This window comes from Anomaloglossus baeobatrachus, chromosome 8 (assembly GCF_048569485.1).
Source record: "Anomaloglossus baeobatrachus isolate aAnoBae1 chromosome 8, aAnoBae1.hap1, whole genome shotgun sequence".
In the NCBI taxonomy this organism is placed as follows: domain Eukaryota; kingdom Metazoa; phylum Chordata; class Amphibia; order Anura; family Aromobatidae; genus Anomaloglossus; species Anomaloglossus baeobatrachus.
The window spans coordinates 234849798-234876693 of NC_134360.1; the positions used below are offsets into that span (position 1 = coordinate 234849798).

The 26896-nt window shown below is 43.7% G+C and overlaps 1 protein-coding gene across 2 annotated transcripts in view; it reads right to left on the minus strand.

The window, feature by feature from the left end:
• Positions 1-26896, minus strand: part of PATJ (PATJ crumbs cell polarity complex component) — a 272880-nt gene that overhangs the window by 98530 nt on the left and 147454 nt on the right. For both annotated transcript variants that reach the window (XM_075320380.1, XM_075320379.1), the window contains 2 exons: positions 22527-22580; positions 16949-17066 (listed from right to left, as the gene is read on the minus strand). In XM_075320380.1, the coding sequence (XP_075176495.1) occupies positions 16949-17066; positions 22527-22580 (172 nt within the window). The remainder of the gene's footprint in view (positions 1-16948; positions 17067-22526; positions 22581-26896) is intronic.

Genomic DNA, 26896 nt, shown 5'->3' on the forward strand with positions numbered 1-26896 from the left:
TGAAGGCACAGAGCTTGGAAGTTACACAACAGAATGAAGGCACGGAGCTTGGAAGTTATACAACAGAATGAAGGCACACAGCTTGGAAGTTACACAACAGAATGAAGGCACACAGCTTGGAAGTTATACAACAGAATGAAGGCACGGAGCTTGGAAGTTACACAACAGAATGAAGGCACACAGCTTGGAAGTTACACAACAGAATGAAGGCACGGAGCTTGGCAGTTATACAACAGAATGAAGGCACACAGCTTGGAAGTTACACAACAGAATGAAGGCACGGAGCTTGGCAGTTACACAACAGAATGAAGGCACGGAGCTTGGCAGTTACACAACAGAATGAAGGCACAGAGCTTGGCAGTTACACAACAGAATGAAGGCACACAGCTTGGAAGTTACACAACAGAATGAAGGCACGGAGCTTGGAAGTTACACAACAGAATGAAGGCACGGAGCTTGGCAGTTACACAACAGAATGAAGGCACACAGCTTGGCAGTTACACAATAGAATGAAGGCACACAGCTTGGCAGTTACACAATAGAATGAAGGCACACAGCTTGGAAGTTACACAACAAAATGAAGGCACACAGCTTGGCAGTTACACAACAGAATGAAGGCACACAGCTTGGCAGTTACACAACAGAATGAAGGCACACAGCTTGGCAGTTACACAACAGAATGAAGGCACACAGCTTGGCAGTTACACAACAGAATGAAGGCACACAGCTTGGAAGTTACACAACAGAATGAAGGCACGGAGCTTGGCAGTTACACAACAGAATGAAGGCACAGAGCTTGGCAGTTACACAACAGAATGAAGGCACAGAGCTTGGCAGTTACACAACAGAATGAAGGCACAGAGCTTGGCAGTTACACAACAGAATGAAGGCACACAGCTTGGCAATTACACAATAGAATGAAGGCACACAGCTTGGAAGTTACACAACAAAATGAAGGCACACAGCTTGGCAGTTACACAACAGAATGAAGGCACACAGCTTGGCAGTTACACAACAGAATGAAGGCACACAGCTTGGAAGTTACACAACAAAATGAAGGCACACAGCTTGGCAGTTACACAACAGAATGAAGGCACACAGCTTGGCAGTTACACAACAGAATGAAGGCACACAGCTTGGCAGTTACACAACAGAATGAAGGCACACAGCTTGGCAGTTACACAACAGAATGAAGGCACACAGCTTGGAAGTTACACAACAGAATGAAGGCACAGAGCTTGGCAGTTACACAACAGAATGAAGGCACAGAGCTTGGCAGTTACACAACAGAATGAAGGCACACAGCTTGGCAGTTACACAACAGAATGAAGGCACAGAGCTTGGCAGTTACACAATAGAATGAAGGCACAGAGCTTGGCAGTTACACAACAGAATGAAGGCACACAGCTTGGCAGTTACACAATAGAATGAAGGCACACAGCTTGGAAGTTACACAACAGAATGAAGGCACAGAGCTTGGAAGTTACACAACAGAATGAAGGCACAGAGCTTGGAAGTTACACAACAGAATGAAGGCACACAGCTTGGAAGTTACACAACAGAATGAAGGCACACAGCTTGGAAGTTACACAACAGAATGAAGGCACACAGCTTGGCAGTTACACAACAGAATGAAGGCACACAGCTTGGCAGTTACACAACAGAATGAAGGCACACAGCTTGGAAGTTACACAACAAAATGAAGGCACACAGCTTGGCAGTTACACAACAGAATGAAGGCACACAGCTTGGCAGTTACACAACAAAATGAAGGCACACAGCTTGGCAGTTACACAACAGAATGAAGGCACACAGCTTGGCAGTTACACAATAGAATGAAGGCACACAGCTTGGAAGTTACACAACAAAATGAAGGCACACAGCTTGGCAGTTACACAACAGAATGAAGGCACACAGCTTGGCAGTTACACAACAGAATGAAGGCACACAGCTTGGCAGTTACACAACAGAATGAAGGCACACAGCTTGGCAGTTACACAACAGAATGAAGGCACACAGCTTGGCAGTTACACAACAGAATGAAGGCACACAGCTTGGCAGTTACACAACAGAATGAAGGCACAGAGCGTAATGGTTGCATGACAGAATGAAAAAAAAAAAGAGCTTTGTCCTTCAACTCTGTTGCTTAACAGCAATAAAATAAAGGCACAGAACTCGGCAGTTACACATCAGAGTTGAAGAGGTTAGAAGACCACAAGACAGACTCACTGTTATATGGTCCAGGCACAGAGCTTGGCTGTTACACTTCAGACATGAGACAGAATGTGGCGGTTACTAGTTAGAATAAAGGCAAATTGTTTGGTAGTCACAAATAAGGACTGAGGCACAGAGCTTGGTTGTTACACATGAACTACATAAACCTGTTACCTTCTATAATAACTTGGACCCCTAGAAAGAAGCCTGTGCAGCAGAATGCTTCAGTGTCTGCACATAGAAACCCGGACTAAACCATCTGCATGCTCACCGATTTAAAAGCATTATACATATAGTGAATTGTAGTAACATATTAATGTATCAGGAAAGGAGAGCAAGAGTTTTTATGGTGCAAGAAATAACAATTTTATTGAACACAGGTGGGGAGAATCCAAACAGTCTTTAAAAACATATAAAAACATAAATGGCGGTTATCCCGTACATTAGGGCATGGTACAAAGGTTAGATTGTCAGTACATAAAACATGTGTACAGCATGTACTTAATGGCGCAAGGAAGACACTTGGGTATTAATTAGACAGGCCACAAAGAAAGCGGTGATAGCACTTTAACAGGCAAGATTAATAAAATGTTCCATATTTAATATTTAACCAAGACCCCGGGGTATGTCTGTATAAAGCATAACACACTTATTTGTGCAAAAGCACTATATAAATATCAATTGATGTGCTGCTAGAGCACTCCCAGGTCATATAGCCGACAAAGCACATTACATTGTATAATAGTACTGGCTTTTAAATGTGTTCTATATTGCGGAGAGATTTGTTTACATTTGCTGTGGTATCCGGTTGTCTTGGTGCAATCGCATTTGGTGCCGCTCGTGCGCGCGTAGCTGGGGCCGTCTATACGTCGCGCGCATGCGCGGGAGCCTTGGTGACGCATCCCCGCTCCCGAGCATGCACGAAGATGACGTGATGGCCGTCATCTCGCGTGTTTTCGTCCGGCGCCAGGTGTGATTGCCGCGAGCGAGACTTCCGGGACCGCGGCAATCACTGTGGCACATTTAAAAGCCAGCGACAGGGGAGTGTTGGCACCTCATGCCTCCTCCCTGATGAAGATTTAATATATTTAATATCGAAACGTACGTAGGTCTTCCTGAGGCTGCAGTGACTGGCGGACCTTTCCCCCCTACGTGGTTGTATTGGTAATGGGCTATCTTTGCACTGTTCTTTATGTGTGCAGGCTCTGACTGGGGTTTCAAACCTAACTTTAGGCTACTATTATACAATGTAATGTGCTTTGTCGGCTATATGACCTGGGAGTGCTCTAGCAGCACATCAATTGATATTTATATAGTGCTTTTGCACAAATAAGTGTGTTATGCTTTATACAGACATACCCCGGGGTCTTGGTTAAATATTAAATATGGAACATTTTATTAATCTTGCCTGTTAAAGTGCTATCACCGCTTTCTTTGTGGCCTGTCTAATTAATACCCAAGTGTCTTCCTTGCGCCATTAAGTACATGCTGTACACATGTTTTATGTACTGACAATCTAACCTTTGTACCATGCCCTAATGTACGGGATAACCGCCATTTATGTTTTTATATGTTTTTAAAGACTGTTTGGATTCTCCCCACCTGTGTTCAATAAAATTGTTATTTCTTGCACCATAAAAACTCTTGCTCTCCTTTCCTGATAAATTTATGAGTTTGTGCATATTGGGTTGGGCTCCAGAAAAATCTGGGTCCACACTTATATTTTTGTGATGGTTATTTGGAGTATTCCTCCCTTAACATATTAATGTGCAGTATCTGCTGCAAAAAAGCACTTATCAAACAAAGCAACCAGATTCTTCACCAACGATCCTCAGTTTGACTGTACATTAATGGTGGGGGTCAATGCTAGGACGCCCCCTTTCCAGGATTGCTTACAAAGGTGCAATGAAGCAGATTCAACCAAAGTTCCCAGTAATGTAGATGTCAGCACACAAATGGTTTACCAAGAGGATGATATCTGCATATTCCGCTGTTACAGCTTCACCAGGAGACGTCTTATTTGTTCATTGTTTCCAATTCTGCAGATCTTAAGTCCAATTATTGGCTCCATAGGGAAAACAACCATAAGTATATTTACACGTGGCAGATGTGATCAGCTGAAAGGGGCCTGCTGCTAAAACCGCCCCATTCACATAAATACAGAACAACTCTGCAGGGAGTGAACGCAAGTATAAAAATACCCTAAAAATAGTCATTTTCATTTGTTCTGACCAGGAAAATACAGAAGATGAATAAACAGGTGTATTATAGCAGTTATATTCATGTACACAGGGGGGCAGTATTATAGCAGTTATATTCTTGTATATAGCAGCAGTATTATCGTAGTTATATTCTTGTACATATGGGCAGTATTATAGTATATTCTTGTACATAGGGGCAGTATTATAGTAGTTATATTCTTGTATATAACAGCAGTATTATAGTAGTTATATTCTTGTATATAGGAGCAGTATTATAGTAGTTATATTCTTGTACATAGGGGGCAGTATTATAGTAGTTATATTGATGTATATAGAGGGCAGTATTATAGTAGTTATATTCTTGTATGAAGAGGGCAGTATTATAGTAGTTATATTCTTGTACATATGGGCAGTATTATAGTAGTTATATTCTTGTACATAGGGGGCTGTATTATAGTAGTTATATTGATGTATATAGAGGGCAGTATTATAGTAGTTATATTCTTGTATATAGAGGGCAGTATTCTAGTAGTTATATTCTTGTACATATGGGCAGTATTATAGTAGTTATATTCTTGTATATAGAGGGCGGTATTATAGTAGTTATATTCTTGTATATAGAGGGCAGTATTATAGTAGGTATATTCTTGTATATAGAGGGCAGTATTATAGTAGTTATATTCTTGTACACAGGGGCAGTATTATAGTAGTTATATTCTTGTACAAAGGGGACAGAAATATACTTGTTAGGGTGACATTATTGAAGCATATTATTCCCTTCTTATTTGCTTTGAGCTGTTTTATATGAATGAGCAAATGAAATTCCTAAAGTATGAAGTGCAAGAAAGAAACCATCTTAAAGATATTTGGAACGTCTTTCACTGCAGTATCCACATTACCCAGAAAACGGAAAAGGCTGAAAGTGACTTTAGTTTTGATCATTTCCTGCTTTGGTGATCGGAGACGGAGCTCACCGCCTGAGAAATTTATTTTATGTTTCACATCTACAAAATTCACTAACATCTACTGCAGCGAGGAATAGGATTACTATGCTGAAACACATAACTTTTTTTTTTTATAAAGAATAAAATGCTTGTTTTACAAGGTATGTCCATATGATCACTATTTTATAGGTTATGTCTAAAATCAAACAATATTGATCTACCCAGTAAATCACCAGCAGAATAGTGAGTGCAGCTCTGGAGTAAAATACAGAATTTAACTCAGGATCAGTAATGTATATACACAGTGACTGCAGCAGAATAGTGAGTGCAGCTCTGCAGTATAATATAGGATATAACGTAGGATTAGTACAAGATAAGTAATGTAATGTATGTACACAGTGACTGCACCAGCAGAATAGTGAGTGCAGCTCTGGAGTATAATACAGGATGTAACTCAGGATCAGTAATGTATGTACACAGTGACTGCAGCAGAATAGTGAGTGCAGCTCTGCAGTATAATATAGGATATAACGTAGGATTAGTACAAGATAAGTAATGTAATGTATGTACACAGTGACTGCACCAGCAGAATAGTGAGTGCAGCTCTGGAGTATAATACAGGGAGGTAACTCACAATCAGTACAGGATCAGTAATGTAATGTTTGTACTAATACAAATTAAGTAATAAAGAAAATATAATTTATATTTCTCCTCAGGGCAGAGATCTGATAACAGTCACAAGTCCTGCAACTGTGTCACTTGGATATGAATGGATATAAACCAGACTATGACAGCAAGTAGAAATAACTAAATAACTTTCTATATGAGACTGGCAATACGATTACTGGACTAGGATGAGAGACGGCCGCAGTGGGGGGGGGGGGGGGGGGGGCACAGCAGAGCAGGTGATACGAGAATGTGATGGGCTTTCATCTGGATATTTACATTAAATCACATTCTATTGCTTTTTTCCATACAAGTATCATCTTCATCCTCGAATGAGTGAACGAATGGACTTGGTCCTGGCTAACTTTGACATATAATCAGTAGTCACTGACTACCTGCACGCCCAGTCAGCCTGCGGAGCTATCCGGGAGCTGGTTATATACTCATGCATCAGCAAGCCCTGACCTACAAGACCGCAGCCACACAGTGATGTATGAAGAATAGGTCACCACATTATACGACTACTCCCCAGAGACTGCAGAACAAACTACAGCAATATAAGAACACCACCGACAGGAGGAGAATGGGGGGGAAACAACAACCTGCAGCAGCGGAATAGTGAGTGCAGCTCTAGAGTATAATACAGGATATAACTCAGGATCAGTGCAGGATAAGTAATGTAATGTATGTACACAGTGACTGCACCAGCAGAATAGTGAGTGCAGCTCTGGTATATAATACAGGATGTAACTCAGGATCAGTACAGGATAAGTAATGTAATGTATGTGCACAGTGACTGCACCAGCAGAATAGTGAGTGCAGCTCTGGTATATAATACAGGATGTAACTCAGGATCAGTACAGGATAAGTAATGTAATGTATGTGCACAGTGACTGCACCAGCAGAATAGTGAGTGCAGCTCTAGAGTATAATACAGGATGTAACTCAGGATCAGTACAGGATAAGTAATGTAATATATGTACACAGTGACTGCACCAGCAGAATAGTGAGTGCAGCTCTGGAGTATAATACAGGGGGTAACTCAGGATCAGTACAGGATAAGGTGTGTGTGTGTGTGTGTGTGTGTGTGTGTGTGTGTATTCTGGAGTATAATACAGAATGTAACATAGGATCAGTAAAGAATAAGTAATGTAATGTATATACACAGAACACTGACTACACCAGCAGAATAGTGAGTGCAGCTCTGGAGTATAATACAGGCGGTAACTCAGGATCAATACAGGATCAGTAATGTAATGTATGTACACAGTGACTGCACCAGCAGAATAGTGAGTGCAGCTCTGGAGTATAATAGACATTGTAACTCAGGATAAGTAATGTAATGTGTTTACACAGTGACTGCACCAGCAGAATAGTGAGTGCAGCTCTGGAGTATAATACCGGTTATACAGTCTCCTTCCAGTTATCCTGTCTCTTGGCATACTATTTCTTCTCCACTTTCCCAGTAATTGATATAGCTATGAACTCGCTGGATACATTTCTTCACTACTTGACAGAAGAGCACAACTGAAGTATTTCTATTTAATGCTGATTATCCAAATGTTGGAGGGAATGTTCTGCAGACGCCTGTGATTGTTTTCTGATTGGTGTCAGTGGATCCTGCGCTCTCGCACAGTGGAGTCTCGGAGTGGGAGACAAACACTAGAATAACTGGATGTTCTCGTTTCAGTGTGATTTATTTTTCTGCTCAATGCGCAAAATAGTGAGAAGCAATGTATCCTGTATTATTGATGATGACGGAAATATCTGTGGGAACCGCCACACACCGCCACACTGCAGCGCCAGATACAAGGAGACACTACTAATGCACTAATGAGAGGCCGGACCACCAATGCACCCCTGAAAGACCAAGAAGACCCACAAGACCCCCAGTAATAGTACAGGTAACTACCCCCCTCCAGCGGTGCAGAGATGATGGGAGACGTCCATGTTCTGCACTGAGCGGAGTCCTATTGATTTCCTGAGAGCGGAGCACAAAGTGACAAATCTCCTGCTTTATCCACCTGCGATATAAATGGTTGATGGGGCCGGTGTGCTGACGGCTGCTCCCCACCGCGAGGACTTAATCAGTGCTCACAGTCACACAGCCCAGGAAAGGACAAAAGGGAGATTTAAAGGGATCTTCCAAACAAAAACAGAAAATGACGCGTTTCAAGCCCAAAAATTATCTTCTTCGTTATTGTACCTGTGATTGCAGGTAGACAGTGCCCCCAAATCAAGGGACATTCTGGGTTTCAGGCAGAAACTACATTTTAATCACCCCTGCCCCGTTGACCTCCAGCCCTCCAGGGCATCTCTACATTAAAATGATGATTAGTTATAGAGTCCTCTTAGCCAGGGAGCTGCACACATTCATTCAACCCTCCAGCCCCCCCAAACATTCATTCCGCCCCCCCTCCATTCCGCCCTCCAACCCCCCTCCATTCCGCCCTCCAACCCCCTCCATTCCGCCCTCCAACCCCCCTCCATTCCGCCCTCCAACCCCCTCCATTCCGCCCTCCAACCCCCTCCATTTCGCCCTCCAACCCCCTCCATTCCGCCCTCCAACCCCCTCCATTCCGCCCTCCAACCCCCCTCCATTCCGCCCTCCAACCCCCTCCATTCCGCCCTCCAACCCCCTCCATTCCGCCCTCCAACCCCCTCCATTCCGCCCTCCAACCCCCTCCATTCCGCCCTCCAACCCCCTCCATTCCGCCCTCCAACCCCCTCCATTCCGCCCTCCAACCCCCTCCATTCCGCCCTCCAACCCCCTTCATTCAGCCCTCCAACCCCCTTCATTCAGCCCTCCAACCCCCTTCATTCCGCCCTCCAACCCCCTTCATTCAGCCCTCCAACCCCCTTCATTCAGCCCTCCAACCCCCTTCATTCAGCTCTCCAACCCCCTTCATTCAGCCCTCCACCCCCTTCATTCAGCCCTCCAACCCCCTTCATTCAGCTCTCCAACCCCCTTCATTCAGCCCTCCAATCCCCTTCATTCACCCCTCCAACCCCCTTCATTCAGCCCTCCAATCCCCTTCATTCAGCCCTCCAACCCCCCTTCATTCAGCCCTCCAACCCCCTTCATTCAGCCCTCCAACCCCCTTCATTCAGCCCTCCAACCCCCTTCATTCAGCCATGCCATACAGGTGAGGACTGAAATTTAAGAATTCCCTCACCCTCCGCTCCGGTCATCGAAGGACAGAGATGAAAAAAGGGATATGACAGGTGCAGATGCCGCAGAGCTGAGTTTGTCCTTGAACTCTTCGGGAACAAAGCGCTTAAATATCTCTGTTTTCAAATCAGAAATAAACATTGATTCAAGTCAGACATTCACACTGGACACAGATGTAGCAGAGCTGAATGTGTCAAGTGAGTCATGTTGCATTTTTTCACAGCTAAAAGCCGGCATTTGACTACTTACAGATAAAATCGTGACAAAAAAAAATATATAAGATGCCCAACGCTCAAATAAGCCCTTTGGCACTTCGGGGAGGGGCGGCATTTCTTGTGCACAGTCTTGTGTAATAATATAGATAAAACATTCTGATATCACCATAAATTGTAGCAAGTGACACACTCAACTCTGCTACATCTAAATAATAAAAAAGGATTGCTTGGCACAATGCAGTTGTAAAATAATGAAATATTCCATCTATATTTATACACAAATTGCAAACGTCGCTCTACTACATCCGTCCGTCTCAGTTCTGCTACATCTGGACTTCAGAGCATACGGAATATCTAAAACAATATAATGGTAGAAATATTAAATTTGACTTTTGACAATCTGTGATGATAATAAGTTATCTGTGGTTTTACACTTGGCAGCATGACAAACTCGTCTCCACTACATCTATAGCTCTGGTGCTACATAGGACTATAGCAGAGACGTATGTATTATCGGACATCATTGCTGCAATCTGCGATTCAACAGAATGCTACAGCCGCAATGACAAACTCATCTCTGCTACATCCATAAGAAGTGATTGACAATATCAGCGCTCTGCTACATCTGTACTTCGTGACTGCACATGTATCAGTAATACCCGCACGATGTTGCCCAAACGACAAGTTCAGCTCAGCTTATTATATATCACACCCTCATCTCTGCTACATCTGTCATAAAAAAAAAGACTAAACCGTTCAGTTTCGGAATCATCACAATGCGGCTCCAGCTCTGCTACATCTGTAATAGTTAATTAAATATGTCACAATGCAAACACTGTCACTCCGGGGAGCTTCGCCTCCGGCACAATGAGTCCGGCGTATTGTATGGAGCATGCAAATAGGACGATCATCACTTATCTGACCGCGGCGGAGCAGATCGCTGCCTCATACCTGGGAACCCCCCCTGCACCATGGCTGATACCGCGGCAGCTCAGCGCGGCTGCATCGCTGGACGGGCGTTTTACTCCGCAGGAGGCTGCGATCCGCTCTCTCCGATTTCCTCCGATGACCTTGGGGCCTGCAAATGTTTCCTCCGCTGCGAGATGTGATCAATTAGTGAACGTGAAGCAGAGGCACAGCGGCTCGGAGGCTCGTCTGCCAGCAGATGGGCTCTAACTAGTAAAGTACGTGCGAGGAGCAAGTGGCGGCTCACAGCAGCTGACCCACTGAGACGACAGCCCAGCTGCTACGGTCCCTGCATCGCTCAGCATCAACGCAAGGGGGACCGCAGGGACCGGGCACAGGGTCCAGATGGCCAAAGGGGTCGGTCACAGGCTCCCAGGGGCCAGTCATGGGGGTCAGTCCCAGGGTCCAGTCATGGGGGCCAGTCACGGGGTGCCAGGGGCCAGTCACGGAGTCCCAGGGGCCAGTCACAAAGTCCCAGGGGCCAGTCACAAAGTCCCAGGGGCCAGTCACAAAGTCCCAGGGGCCAGTCACAAAGTCCCAGGGGCCAGTTGACGGGCTGGATGGGGTCTGCAGGGGCCGGTCACAGGGTCTAAGGGGAATCCACCACCTCCCAATACCCCACGGTCCCTAAAAACCTTCACCCCTGTAAAACGCACCAACTTTCTCATACACTATTTTTGCAGGGGGGGGGGGGGGTTGCCCGTTTTTTCATTTGCGCCCAATGCTACATTTAGAAGCGCTCAATATTTTCTTTTGTTTCATGACTCTGGACAGAGTTTGTGTTTTCCAGATGTTTTCAGCCGCTTCATCCATTGCAACTTTTTAAAAAGTTGCAAAATGTTTAACAATATATCCTGCCCCCCCCAAAAAAAAACATTTTATTTTATGCCTGAATTTTTTTGCAACTTTTTAAGCGGAACATGTGACTTAGCAGCAAAAAAAGTTTAAAGTCAGAAATAAAAAGCGTTTTTGATTTTGTGCAAAAGTCATGAAATATGTTGAAGAATTTGGAGTAAAAAATGTCAATGAATACAACGAATAAAGAAAATGCGCATGATAAATTGGGCCCTTGGTCTTTCTTTACTGACAGGTTTTTTTTTTAGATCTCTGCTTTCTGTCAGTGAATGGAACACCACTATTTATATTTAAAGGGAATCAGTCAGCAGGTTTTTGCTCCCTCATCTGAGAGCAGCATAATGTAGGGGCAGAGACCCTGATTCCAGCGATGTGTCCCTTACTGAGCTGTTTGCTGTCATTTTGATAGAATCATTGTTTTCTCTGCTGCAGATCTAGCAGTTATACAGAGCTCATGAATATGATGGACTACCTGCAGCATGCAAAGTAGTCCCGTAATGATAATCTCCTGCTGATTAAACTGTGATTTTATCAAAACCACATCAAGCAGCCCAGTAAGTGACATCGCTGGAATCAGGATCTCTGCCCCTATATTATGCGGCTTTCAGATTAGGTGGCAAAAATCTGGTGACAGATTCCATTTAATAGATAATGTAATCCTCATCAGCTTTGTGTTTAAATTAAATGAACACCCCGCCCTGTGCCCATCACATAATGATGCCGGATGTTCGCGGGACATTCAAATAAAGCTTCCTATTCAAAGGCAGAAAGCAGAAAACTCAAAGAATGTAAAATAGATACACAAATAATATTCGAAAGTTGCAAAACTTTGCTATTTAAATAACATTTTTTTGCAGACACTAATTCTCCTTTAAGTTGGTCTTTTAATTACCAGTACAAATGAAATGTGTATTTTGCATGCTCAGATCATAAAAATATATATAAAAAAAAAAAGAAAATTTTTTAAAACCACCCAAATTACCAGATGCTTTTAAGATTTGCAACTATTAAATATAAATAGGTTTTGCAACAGTGACACCCAGTGGTTAAAACAAGAAATACAAGAAATTGTACATACAAGTAAGAATAAGCTGTCCTGTGTGTGCAATATAATATATATCGATATATATCTATACATACACTGTATATATATATTATATATATATATATATATTACACACACACACACACACACACACTAATTTATATATATATCATATGCCTCATCTCTCTATAATGGATAAGATATATATATATATATTTTTTTTATTATTATTATTATAATAGATAGATAAGATATACATTTTTTTTTTTTCAGAGAGAAAAAAAAGATTTTTAATTTTAATTGCTCTATTTTCAATGGTGTAGAAAGGGGTGATGTTAACTTGTTGGTTTTTTTTTGATACTTTAAAATTTTTTTTTTTTTTACTGCATATAATAGTCCTATTAAGGGACTTTAACCTGTCCGATCACCCGTGCTAGATAGAGCCTATAACGGCTCTGCTCCACCGGCGGCTATTAGAGGCAGAGGATGGCTGATTAAACCAGCCATCATGTGCAGCGAAAGATGTGGGCTCGGCATGTGAGACCGCACCAAAGTCAGGGAGTTGACATATGGCGCCCCAGTATGTCAAATGTCAGTAAGGGGTTAAGAACGTAACCAATTTTTATTTTTCCATTTTATTCCCCCTCCCACCAGCCAACCATTTTCAGATCGCCATAACTCTTAATTTTCTGCCGCAGACTTAAATGGGCTTCTGTTATTTTTTTGGGATGGGTTGTAGTTTTGAATTACATCATTCAATTTACTATATAAATTAAGGCAAAAAATAAAGTAATGAAAAAAGCAAAATAAAAAAAGGTTTTGGGGATTTATTTTTTTTTTTTACGACATTCATTGTGCAGCAAAAATGATTTGACCACATCGTTCTCCAGCGTTGCACGATTAAGGTGATACCAAACTTGTATTTTCTATATTTTTTTTTTTTTTATAACTATTATAGTGGCTAAAAAAAAAAAAAAAAAATCTGAAAAAAAAAAATAAATTGGTTTATACAGGAATAAAAAAAAAATATTTTTCCATCAGTGGAACGGTGTGGGTTTGCTTTTATTGTGTGACACAATGTTTCTCTTATTTATACAAAATTAGGGGTACATACAATGATTTTATTGTTTCTTCTGACATTTATACAGCGTTTACTGTATAATTTAAGCACCTTCTATTTTGATAGATCGGACTTACCCTGCGATACCAAATATGTGCATTCTCACATTTTTTTTATATTTCTTTATTTTCAACTGAGGAAAAAGGGGGTGATTCAAATTTTGTTTTTATAAAAACTTTTTTTTTTTATTTAACTTTTCTTTTTTTTTTTTTTTTAAAAACATTGCCTTACAGGAACTTAAACCTGCGATTGTTTTCTTGCTTCTACCATAAACCGCAAAGCTGAGGAATTGCTTTATACAGTAACAATCACGGCTCCCACAGACTGGATGTCACAGAACAAATTAAATGACAGGCGCAGGAGCCTTTAGTTGGCCCCCGGCTGTCATAGCTACACATTGGCTTCCTGTAGTCACATTACAGGAGGGCGAAAGGTGCCCGAACAAACACCCATGCCCGATCGTGGGGGTAAAATGTTTCACCATAGCCGGCATCTACCCTGTGTGGAGCACCATAGCCGGCATCTACCCTGTATGGAGCACCATAGCCGGCATCTACCCTGTATGGAGCACCATAGCCGGCATCTACCCTGTATGGAGCACCATAGCCGGCATCTACCCTGTGTGGAGCACCATAGCCGGCATCTACCCTGTGTGGAGCACCATAGCCGGCATCTACCCTGTGTGGAGCACCATAGCCAGCATCTACCCTGTGTGGAGCACCATAGCCGGCATCTACCCTGTGTGGAGCACCATAGCCGGCATCTACCCTGTGTGGAGCAGGCTCAGCTCTTGAGTCTGCTCCAACCACTCCAACTCGCTCCACAAAGTAATAGTATCATGCGACGTGTTAAGGAATTAAAGGGAACGCGACACCTTGTAATTATATGTGGAAATAATGATATAGCGGTAGAGGCACTTGTACCCCTCCAAAAAAGGATACCGATATGCAAGACATGAGCTTCCTCCGAGTGCAGTGACACGCCCCGAGTGCAGTGACACGCCCCGAGTGCACTTCCTGCTTGCTTTGCATAAGGCTTCTAATCCACTCTAGATGCCATATGCAAAAAAGGCAGGCAGTGCACTGGGGGCGTCAATGCATTTGGAGGCAGCAGTCACATTGCACCGACACATCCTCCCCCCTCTGCACCTCCAGCTGTATGACTGTATGATATAAGGTACATACAAGAATAAAATAGCACCTTAATCTCGTGCCACATAACGTCCCCCTACAAAGCGCTGATGCCTGTGCAGGGTGAGGCTGCAACAATTCTCAGTGTCACCTTACTCCTTCTTTGCAAACAGCTCTGTCTTAATGACACCTAAAGGAATTTCGCTAATAAAAAAGTTAACGGTATGGTCTGGACAGTTACAATTTTGTTAAATAATAATAATAAATAATAATAATATAATAATAATAATAATAATAATAAATAAAAACAGTCAAAGGTATAAACTAAGATCCCCAGTGACTCCCGTTCCAGGCTTTTATTATTTTACATTATTCTGAGAATTTGTTAAAAAAAATAAAAAAAAAAAAATAAGTGGCCGAATAACCATTTAAATTGACTTCCAAACAATAACCTGGTTTTAAATAAATTAATTAATACAAAAAATATTGTTTGGAAGTGCCACCTACTGGTCAGTATGGGTAAATGCAACTCATCAAGAATGAAATAAATATGAGACAGACGAGATAAGACATTTCTATGATGGTCAGAAACATGGGAAAGGATGTAACAACATTAATGAAATCAACAATATAAAATGTATGAATGTTATAGAAGATGGATGGATTGATGTGGATGGATGTATTGATGTGGATAAAGAGAGAGAGCGAGCTAGAGAGAGCGAGCTAGAGAGAGCGAGCTAGAGAATGCGAGCTAGAGAATGCGAGCTAGAGAGAATGCGAGCTAGAGAGAATGCGAGCTAGAGAGAGGGCGAGCTAGAGAGAGGGCGAGCTAGAGAGAGGGCGAGCTAGAGAGAGGGCGAGCTAGAGAGAGCGAGCGAGCTAGAGAGAAGGCGAGCTAGAGAGAAGGCGAGCTAGAGAGAGGGCGAGCTAGAGAGAGCGAGCGAGCTAGAGAGAAGGCGAGCTAGAGAGAAGGCGAGCTAGAGAGCGAGCGAGCTAGACCGCGAGCGAGCTAGAGAGAAGGCGAGCTAGAGAGAAGGCGAGCTAGAGAGAGGGCGAGCTAGAGAGAGCGAGCGAGCTAGAGAGAGGGCGAGCTAGAGAGAGGGCGAGCTAGAGAGAGCGAGCTAGAGAGCGAGCGAGCTAGACCGCGAGCGAGCTAGAGAGAAGGCGAGCTAGAGAGAAGGCGAGCTAGAGAGAAGGCGAGCTAGAGAGAAGGCGAGCTAGAGAGACCGAGCGAGCTAGAGAGAGCGAGCGAGCTAGAGAGGGCGAGCTAGAGAGCGAGCGAGCTAGAGAGAAGGCGAGCTAGAGAGAAGGCGAGCTAGAGAGAGCGAGAGAGCGGGCGAACTAGAGAGGGCGAGCTAGAGAGGGCGAGCTAGAGAGGGCGAGCTAGAGAGGGCGAGCTAGAGAGCGCGAGCTAGAGAGCGCGAGCTAGAGAGCGCGAGCTAGAGAGGGCGAGCTAGAGAGGGCGAGCTAGAGAGCGAGCTAGAGAGCGAGCGAGAGAGAGGGCGAGCTAGAGAGGGCGAGCTAGAGAGAGGGCGAGCTAGAGAGAGGGCGAGCTAGAGAGAGGGCGAGCTAGAGAGAGCGAGCTAGAGAGCGAGCGAGCTAGAGAGAAGGCGAGCTAGAGAGAAGGCGAGCTAGAGAGAAGGCGAGCTAGAGAGAAGGCGAGCGAGCTAGAGAGGGCGAGCTAGAGAGCGAGCGAGCGAGCTAGACCGCGAGCGAGCTAGAGAGAAGGCGAGCTAGAAAGAAGGCGAGCTAGAGAGAAGGCGAGCTAGAGAGAAGGCGAGCTAGAGAGAAGGCGAGCTAGAGAGAGCGAGCGAGGTAGAGAAAGACAGCTACAGAAGAAGTTGGGGAGAGAGCCAGACAACTAGATAGGGGGATAGATAGATAGAGGGATAGATAGAGGGATAGATAGATAGATAGATAGATAGATAGATAGAGATAGATAGATAGATAGAGATAGAAAGATAGAGGGATAGAAAGATAGAGGGATAGAAAGATAGAGGGATAGAAAGATAGAGGGATAGAAAGATAGAGGGATAGAAAGATAGAGGGATAGATAGACAGGGAGGGATAGATAGACAGGGAGGGATAGATAGACAGGGAGGGATAGATAGACAGGGAGGGATAGATAGACAGGGAGGGATAGATAGACAGGGAGGGATAGATAGACAGGGAGGGATAGATAGACAGGGAGGGATAGATAGATAGAGGGATAGAAAGATAGAGGGATAGAAAGATAGAGGGATAGATAGGTGGATAGAGAGATAATAGATGGATGGAGAGATAGGATATCAGCCTGATAATGAGGTTATGGAAAGTTTAATAATTTCTTGCTATGAGAATTGGATAATATCAGGGGAAAAAATAATTTAAAGATAAGAAATTTATGTTTTGTGAAAACGCAAAAGAAAAATATTTCTTACCATCGCTGTCCACGATGTCTGGTTCAGACCCAGATGTGACGGGGCTGGGGGACTCTCTATACGGAGGGGGAAGCTTCATCGGGGGTGGTGGAGGGCCGGCAGGGACAGGAGAGGCGCTCTGCACAACAGGGGAATACGCACACATATTCACAAGATGTCAGCAAATCCTCATCACATGTGATATAATGTAAAATATTAATAAAAAAAAATAATACAAACAAAAAAAAATAGAAAATATAGATAATCAGAAACTGATCAATGCATACAAACACAATCTAAAACACAAGGACAAGAAATGTCGATTACTATGTTCACTTTCCATCACAATCGTGCCCATAAAGACACCACATTAGGAAAATATTAAACAATTTATACAAAAAAAATATATAACATGGCGAGAAAAAGTAAACTGAAATAAAATGCAGCACGATCCCCACCAGAAATGCTTATTTTACCTAGAGACAACAAATCTCCATTATCAGGAGATGTTTATTTTCCATTATCACCGGGTGCAAATAATAATAAATAGGTAAGAAAAATAAATGGTCCTCTTTACCTCGCAGAGTCGGAGGCAGCGGGCGCAGTAAAACCGCGGAGAATCGCCGTGACTCAACATCGTGTCCTTTGTGGAGAGTAAACTAAAGCCCATTCCCCGTGTCTTGTGTTTCACAGGACATCTATTACCCTCAGGACGGCGGCTTATATTTGGAACACAAATATCAGGTTTTATTTAATTATGCAATAGATCTCGCTGCTAATAGCAAAATGCACTTATGGGAAAAAAAAGGGAATACATTGTAACAAACTGCACAGAATCTGCACAGGACGGAAACATTAGGTGCATTTCTGAATGAGACCTGAAAATGGTCAAATGCCAACCACAAAGTGCAACCAAAATGAGCAGTATAGTTACCTAATGTGTTTATTAATAGAATTAGGCAAATAATTTAAGACACGTGAATATTCTGCAATTCTTTTTATTCCTACTCCAGACCATTTCTGCCTAAAGTTCTAAAGTTCTCATTGTCAGTCACGTAGAGCATCAATGGGCAGCCGTTTCTGACAACAGGTCACTCAGAGGTCCTCCCTCCCCAAGTCCTCCCTGGCAATCAATCAGTACAACCCCCTCTAACTGGGAAAACTTGTGTTCCATTTTTCAATTTTACAAATTTAAGTAGAAACGATAAAATGTTGCATAACCTAAAAAAAGCCACTACATTCTGAGAAACTATATATACCACTGAGCACAAGGAAGAAGGTAAAAAAAGATCACTGGGTATCAAGAAGAAATAAACACGTCACTAGGCATCTAGAAAATGGAAACCAAGCATGTCGTTGGGCACCAGAAGTAGAGGAAATAAACCATACCACTGGGAACCAAACATCTTGATCACCATGAATGGGACAGCTAAAAGGCCACAAGACACTGGGAAGAGAAGAAGAACAAGACAAGCCAAAAAACACTGGGAAGAAAAGAACAAAACAAGCCACAAAAACACTGGGAAGAAAAGAACAAGACAAGCCACAAAACACTGGGAAGAAAAGAACAAGACAAGCCACAAAACACTGGGAAGAAAAGAACAAGACATGCCACAAAACACTGGGAAGAAAAGAACAAGACATGCCACAAGACACTGGGAAGAAAAGAACAAGACATGCCACAAAACACTGGGAAGAAAAGACCAAGACATGCCACAAGACACTGGGAAGAAAAGAACAAGACATGCCACAAAACACTGGGAAGAAAAGACCAAGACATGCCACAAGACACTGGGAAGAAAAGAACAAGACAAGCCAAAAAACACTGGGAAGAAAAGAACAAGACAAGCCAAAATACACTGGGAAGAAAAGAACAAGACATGCCACAAGACACTGGTAAGAGAAGAAGAACAACACATGCCACAAGACACTGGTAAGAGAAGAAGAACAAGACATGCCACAAGACACTGGGAAGAAAAGAACAAGACAAGCCACAAGACACTGGGAAGAAAAGAACAAGACAAGCCACGAGGCATCAAAAAAGGCAAGCCACAAAACATTGGTAAGAAGAGAAGAGATGAAGATATGCCACAAGACACTGGGAAGAGATGTCCAAGATGTTTCACAAGATACTAGGCAGAAAAGAACAAGACATGCCGCAAGACATGGGATAAGAAGATCATGCCATGCCATAAGACATTGGGAAGATAAGAACAAGACAAGTTATGAAACAATGGGAAGAGAAGAACAAGACAACATGCCATAACACAATGGGATAGAGAAGAACAAGACAAGCCACAAGACACTGGGACGAAAAGAACAAAACAGGCCATGAGACACTTGGAAGAGAAAAACAAGATATGCTAAAAGACCCTGGGAAGAGAAGAACAAGACCTGCCACATTGGTAGAGGAAGGTTGAACTAGATTGACCTAGGTCTTTTTTCAACCTATGTAACAAGACACTTGGAAGAAAAGGACAAGACACGTAATAAGCAAGACACTGGGAAGAAGAGATCAAGATATGCCATAAAATACTAGGCAGAAAAGAACTAGACATGCCATAAGATACTGGAAAGAAAAGAACAAGACATGCCACAAGACACTGGGAAGAAAAGAACAAGACATGCCACAAGACACTGGGAAGAAAAGTACAAGACATGCCACAAGACACTGGGAGAAGAACAAGACATGCCTCAAGACACTGGGAGAAGAACAAGACATGCCACAAGACACTGGAAAGAGAAGACCAAGACATGCCACAAGACACTGTGAAGAAAAGACCAAGACATGCCACAAGACACTGGGAAGAAAAGAACAAGACATGCCACAAGACACTGAGAAGAAAAGAACAAGACATGCCACAAGACACTGGGAGAAGAACAAGACATGCCACAAGACACTGGGAAGAAAAGAACAAGACATGCCACAAGACACTGGGAAGAAAAGAACAAGACATGCCACAAGACACTGGGAGAAGAACAAGACATGCCACAAGACACTGGGAAGAAAAGAACAAGACATGCCACAAGACACTGGGAAGTAAAGAACAAGACATGCCACAAGACACTGAGAAGAAAAGAACAAGACATGCCACAAGACACTGGGAGAAGAACAAGACATGCCACAAGACCCTGGGAAGAAGACAACCTAACATGTTGCTCAAAGTTGTTTATCAACTTTTGCATAAAGCAGACGGCCACAAAACAGACACTGCATATTGACATGGCTTTTGCAGAAATTGGCCAAACAGTGGCGGTCAGGTGCAGCCCCCCTGAACAAGTAAGAGTCTGAGGGTGCAGCAATGGTCACCGGATCCTGTCCTCACTTCACAAGTTTTGTCCTGAATTCTCACCGAAGTTCTAAATTAAAAAAATTAATTCTGCTGAGAAACATCACAACAAACAATAAAAAGCGGAATAAAAAATAGAAGGTATAAGAAATGTAAGAATCACGAATATCCAGCAACAAGACACATTAGCTAAGTAATGAATGCCATGCGATCAGGCGGCTGATTACAGGCGATAATTGCCGGGGACCGGAGTCCGGTTTGGAATATAAATGCTACACTTTAGGAAGTAATTTAATTGAATACGTTCTTGTTTACTTAAAAGTGAGCGCCATCTGGAGAAGCCGCACAAATGAGGGTCAGCAAAAAATATATATATAAAAAAATGAGGTAATTAAAAAATAAATAGCGAATAGATTAAAGTGCTGGATAATTAGAGCTCGGCAGGAGTCCTAATATCAGGACAATGATTACAATACTCAAGGGAAAAAACACCGAAATGTTAAAAAAAAATATTAAAATCTACAATATTTTTTATTAAAGAATTTTAATAGAACTGAAAAATACATGGCTGCATTCTTCCAAAACCAACCTCAGACTCAGTAGCTTACAGTCAAAGGTGGCAGACCAGGCGACCGCTATGGGGCCCGTGAGTCAGGGGGTCCGGTGCCAGAGCAGACACTGCCGCCCCTTCCTTTTTTAGGTAGTGTATGGAAACTTCTGATTTACACTGTATCTCAAAAGCACTATAGGATAAGTAATGTATGTATACAGTGATTGCACCAGCAGAATAGCGAGTGCAGCTCTGGAGTATAATACAGGAGGTAACTCAGGATCAGTACAGGATCAGTAATGTACGTACACAGTGACTGCACCAGCAGAATAGTGAGTGCAGCTCTGGAGTATAATAAAGGATGTAACTCAGGATCAGTACAGGATAAGTAATGTATGTACACAGTGACTGCACCAGCAGAATAGTGAGTGCTGCTCTGGAGTATAATACAGGGTGTAACTCAGGATCAGTGCAGGATAAGTAATGTAATGTATGTACACAGTGACTGCACCAGCAGAATAGAGGGTGCAGCTCTGGAGTATAATACAGGATGTAACTCAGGATCAGTACAGGATAAGTAATGTACACAGTGACTGCACCAGCAGAATAGTGAGTGCAGCTCTGGAGTATAATACAGGAGGTAACTCAGGATCAGTACAGGATAAGTAATGCAATGTATGTACACAGTGACTGCACCAGCAGAATAGTGAGTGCAGCTCTGGAGTATAATACAGGATGTAACTCAGGATCAGTACAGGATCAGTAATGCAATGTATGTACACAGTGACTGCACCAGCAGAATAGCGAGTGCAGCTCTGGAGTATAATACAGGATGTAACTCAGGATCAGTACAGGATCAGTAATGCAATGTATGTACACAGTGACTGCACCAGCAGAATAGCGAGTGCAGCTCTGGAGTATAATACAGGATGTAACTCAGGATCAGTACAGGATCAGTAATGCAATGTATGTACACAGTGACTGCACCAGCAGAATAGTGAGTGCAGCTCTGGAGTATAATACAGGATGTAACTCAGGATCAGTACAGGATAAGTAATGTAATGTATGTACACAGTGACTGCACCAGCAGAATAGTGAGTGCAGCTCTGGAGTATAATACAGGATGTAACTCAGGATCAGTACAGGATCAGTAATGCAATGTATGTACACAGTGACTGCACCAGCAGAATAGTGAGTGCAGCTCTGGAGTATAGTACAGGATGTAACTCAGGATCAGTACAGGATAAGTAATGTAATGTATGTACACAGTGACTGCACCAGCAGAATAGTGAGTGCAGCTCTGGAGTATAATACAGGATGTAACTCAGGATCAGTACAGGATCAGTAATGCAATGTATGTACACAGTGACTGCACCAGCAGAATAGCGAGTGCAGCTCTGGAGTATAATACAGGATGTAACTCAGGGTCAGAACAGGATCAGTAATGTAATGTATGTACACAGTGACTGCACCAGCAGAATAGTGAGTGCAGCTCTGGAGTATAATACAGGATGTAAATCAAGATCGGAACAGGATACGCATAGGGCAAAACCTCATAAAAGGGATAGGTCTCCAGATTAACATATGGTCACCTCAAGACGTGATAAAATTGTAGTACTAAATAATTGAAAAAGTCACAGTAAATCACAATACCGTGAGAACTTTTTAAACTGAAATATGTTATACAAACATATAAAAGTGAGTAAAATTAAGGGGAGAACACTATCTAGCACATTCTGTGGAAAGAGTCACTATTTACCTCTGGTCTGGACTCTGCACCTCCCTTGTTTGTAGGCTTGACTAAGGACAGCAACTGAAATATATAAGCGCCAACAATTACAGTCAGATGAGGTCACACATTTAGTGTTTTTTCATGCTCTTTAGTACAATACAGCAGAACAGTGAGCGCAGCTCTGGAGCGTAATACAGATGTTACACAATGATGTATCAGTGCATACAATAACACCAACTATCGCATATATTTTAGGACGCTGTACATGCAAGTCGCAATTTCATTCTGATTCAAAACTGGTACAAGACCCTAAATTCCCTTGGTAACAATGTTTTTATTGCTCCAAACCATCCAAAATAATAGCAATAAAAAAATTAAATAAATAAATTAAAAAAAAAAAAAATAATAATAATTTTGATTAAAAGTTTCCTTAATTAAATACAGAGTACACAGGATTTGCCGGTGGCTTTTAAATGACATAGATCTGATGGGAGCGGAGTGCATAACATGGTTGTATTTTTCTTTTCCACTGCTTGGCTTGAGCTCGAGGCTTAAGTGGCCGCCAGAGGTATACATACATTATATATATATATAGTTCCTTGCTTTCAGAAACTGCGCCACACATGGTCACAGGTGATGCCTAGTATTGCAGCACCACTATAGTCACAGGTGATGCCTAGTATTGCAGCACCACTATAGTCACAGGTGACGCCTAGTATTGCAGCGCCACCATAGTCACAGGTGATGCCTAGTATTGCAGCGCCACCATAGTCACAGGTGATGCCTAGTATTGCAGCGCCACCATAGTCACAGGTGATGCCTAGTATTGCAGCACCACTATAGTCACAGGTGATGCCTGGTATTGCAGCACCACTATAGTCACAGGTGATGCCTAGTATTGCAGCCCCACTATAGTCACAGGTGATGCCTAGTATTGCAGCACCACTATAGTCACAGGTGATGCCTAGTATTGCAGCGCCACTATAGTCACAGGTGATGCCTGGTATTGCAGCACCACTATAGTCACAGGTGATGCCTAGTATTGCAGCGCCACTATAGTCACAGGTGACGCCTAGTATTGCAGCACCACTATAGTCACAGGTGATGCCTAGTATTGCAGCCCCACTATAGTCACAGGTGATGCCTAGTATTGCAGCACCACTATAGTCACAGGTGATGCCTAGTATTGCAGCACCACTATAGTCACAGGTGATGCCTAGTATTGCAGCGCCACTATAGTCACAGGTGATGCCTGGTATTGCAGCACCACTATAGTCACAGGTGATGCCTAGTATTGCAGCGCCACTATAGTCACAGGTGACGCCTAGTATTGCAGCACCACTATAGTCACAGGTGATGCCTAGTATTGCAGCCCCACTATAGTCACAGGTGATGCCTAGTATTGCAGCGCCACTATAGTCAAAGGTGATGCCTAGTATTGCAGCGCCACTATAGTCACAGGCGATGCCTAGTATTGCAGCGCCACTATCGTCACAGGTGATGCCTGGTATTGCAGCGCCACTATAGTCATAGGTGATGCCTGGTATTGCAGGGCCACTATAGTCATAGGTGATGCCTGGTATTGCAGCACCACTATAGTCATAGGTGATGCCTAGTATTGCAGCACCACTATAGTCACAGGTGATGCCTAGTATTGCAGAGCCACCATAGTCACAGGTGATGCCTAGTATTGCAGCACCACTATAGTCACAGGTGATGCCTGGTATTGCAGCGCCACCATAGTCACAGGTGATGCCTAGTATTGCAGCGCCACTATAGTCACAGGTGATGCCTAGTATTGCAGAGCCAGTGTAGTCACAGGTGATGCCTAGTATTGCAGCGCCACTATAGTCACAGGTGATGCCTAGTATTGCAGCGCCACTATAGTCACAGGTGATGCCTGGTATTGCAGCGCCACTATAGTCACAGGTGATGCCTAGTATTGCAGCCCCACTATAGTCACAGGTGATGCCTAGTATTGCAGCACCTCTATAGTCACAGGTGATGCCTAGTATTGCAGCGCCACTATAGTCAGAGGTGATGCCTGGTATTGCACCGCCACTATAGTCACAGGTGATGCCTGGTATTGCAGCACCACTATAGTCACAGGTGATGCCTAGTATTGCAGCACCACTATAGTCACAGGTGATGCCTAGTATTGCAGCACCACTATAGTCACAGGTGATGCCTAGTATTGTAGCGCCACTATAGTCACAGGTGATGCCTAGTATTGCAGCCCCACTATAGTCACAGGTGATGCCTAGTATTGCAGCACCACTATAGTCACAGGTGATGCCTAGTATTACAGCGCCACTATAGTCACAGGTGATGCCTAGTATTGCAGCCCCACTATAGTCACAGGTGATGCCTAGTATTGCAGCGCCACTATAGTCACAGGTGATGCCTAGTATTGCAGCGCCACTATAGTCACAGGTGATGCCTAGTATTGCAGCACCACTGTAGTCACAGGTGATGCCTAGTATTGCAGCCCCACTATAGTCACAGGTGATGCCTAGTATTGCAGCGCCACTATAGTCACAGGTGATGCCTAGTATTGCAGCGCCACTATAGTCACAGGTGATATCTAGTATTGCAGCACCACTATAGTCACAGGTGATGCCTGGTATTGCAGCGCCACCATAGTCACAGGTGATGCCTAGTATTGCAGCGCCACTATAGTCACAGGTGATGCCTAGTATTGCAGAGCCAGTGTAGTCACAGGTGATGCCTAGTATTGCAGCCCCACTATAGTCACAGGTGATGCCTAGTATTGCAGCCCCACTATAGTCACAGGTGATGCCTGGTATTGCAGCGCCACCATAGTCACAGGTGATGCCTAGTATTGCAGCGCCACTATAGTCACAGGTGATGCCTAGTATTGCAGCCCCACTATAGTCACAGGTGATGCCTAGTATTGCAGCACCACTATAGTCACAGGTGATGCCTGGTATTGCAGCGCCACCATAGTCACAGGTGATGCCTAGTATTGCAGCGCCACTATAGTCACAGGTGATGCCTAGTATTGCAGAGCCAGTGTAGTCACAGGTGATGCCTAGTATTGCAGCCCCACTATAGTCACAGGTGATGCCTAGTATTGCAGCACCACTATAGTCACAGGTGATGCCTGGTATTGCAGCGCCACCATAGTCACAGGTGATGCCTAGTATTGCAGCGCCACTATAGTCACAGGTGATGCCTAGTATTGCAGAGCCAGTGTAGTCACAGGTGATGCCTAGTATTGCAGCCCCACTATAGTCACAGGTGATGCCTAGTATTGCAGCCCCACTATAGTCACAGGTGATGCCTAGTATTGCAGCGCCACTATAGTCACAGGTGATGCCTAGTATTGCAGCGCCACTATAGTCACAGGTGATGCCTGGTATTGCAGCCCCACTATAGTCACAGGTGATGCCTAGTATTGCAGCGCCACTATAGTCACAGGTGATGCCTAGTATTGCAGCGCCAGTATAGTCACAGGTGATGCCTAGTATTGCAGCGCCACTATAGTCACAGGTGATGCCTAGTATTGCAGCCCCACTATAGTCACAGGTGATGCCTGGTATTGAGAGCGCCACTATAGTCACAGGTGATGCCTAGTATTGCAGCACCACTATAGTCACAGGTGATGCCTAGTATTGCAGCGCCACTAGAGTCACAGGTGATGCCTGGTATTGCAGGGCCACTATAGTTACAGGTGATGCCTGGTATTGCAGCCCCACTATAGTCACAGGTGATGCCTAGTATTGCAGCGCCACTATAGTCACAGGTGATGCCTAGTATTGCAGCGCCAGTATAGTCACAGGTGATGCCTAGTATTGCAGCGCCACTATAGTCACAGGTGATGCCTAGTATTGCAGAGCCAGTGTAGTCCCAGGTGATGCCTGGTATTGCAGCACCACTATAGTCACAGGTGATGCCTAGTATTGCAGTGCCACAATAGTCCCAGGTGATGCCTGGTATTGCAGCACCACTATAGTCACAGGTGATGCCTAGTATTGCAGCACCACTATAGTCACAGGTGATGCCTAGTATTGCAGCACCACTATAGTCACAGGTGATGCCTAGTATTGCAGCCCCACTATAGTCACAGGTGATGCCTGGTATTGCAGCGCCACTATAGTCACAGGTGATGCCTGGTATTGCAGCCCCACTATAGTCACAGGTGATGCCTAGTATTGCAGCGCCACTATAGTCACAGGTGATGCCTAGTATTGCAGCGCCAGTATAGTCACAGGTGATGCCTAGTATTGCAGCGCCACTATAGTCACAGGTGATGCCTAGTATTGCAGAGCCAGTGTAGTCCCAGGTGATGCCTGGTATTGCAGCACCACTATAGTCACAGGTGATGCCTAGTATTGCAGTGCCACAATAGTCCCAGGTGATGCCTGGTATTGCAG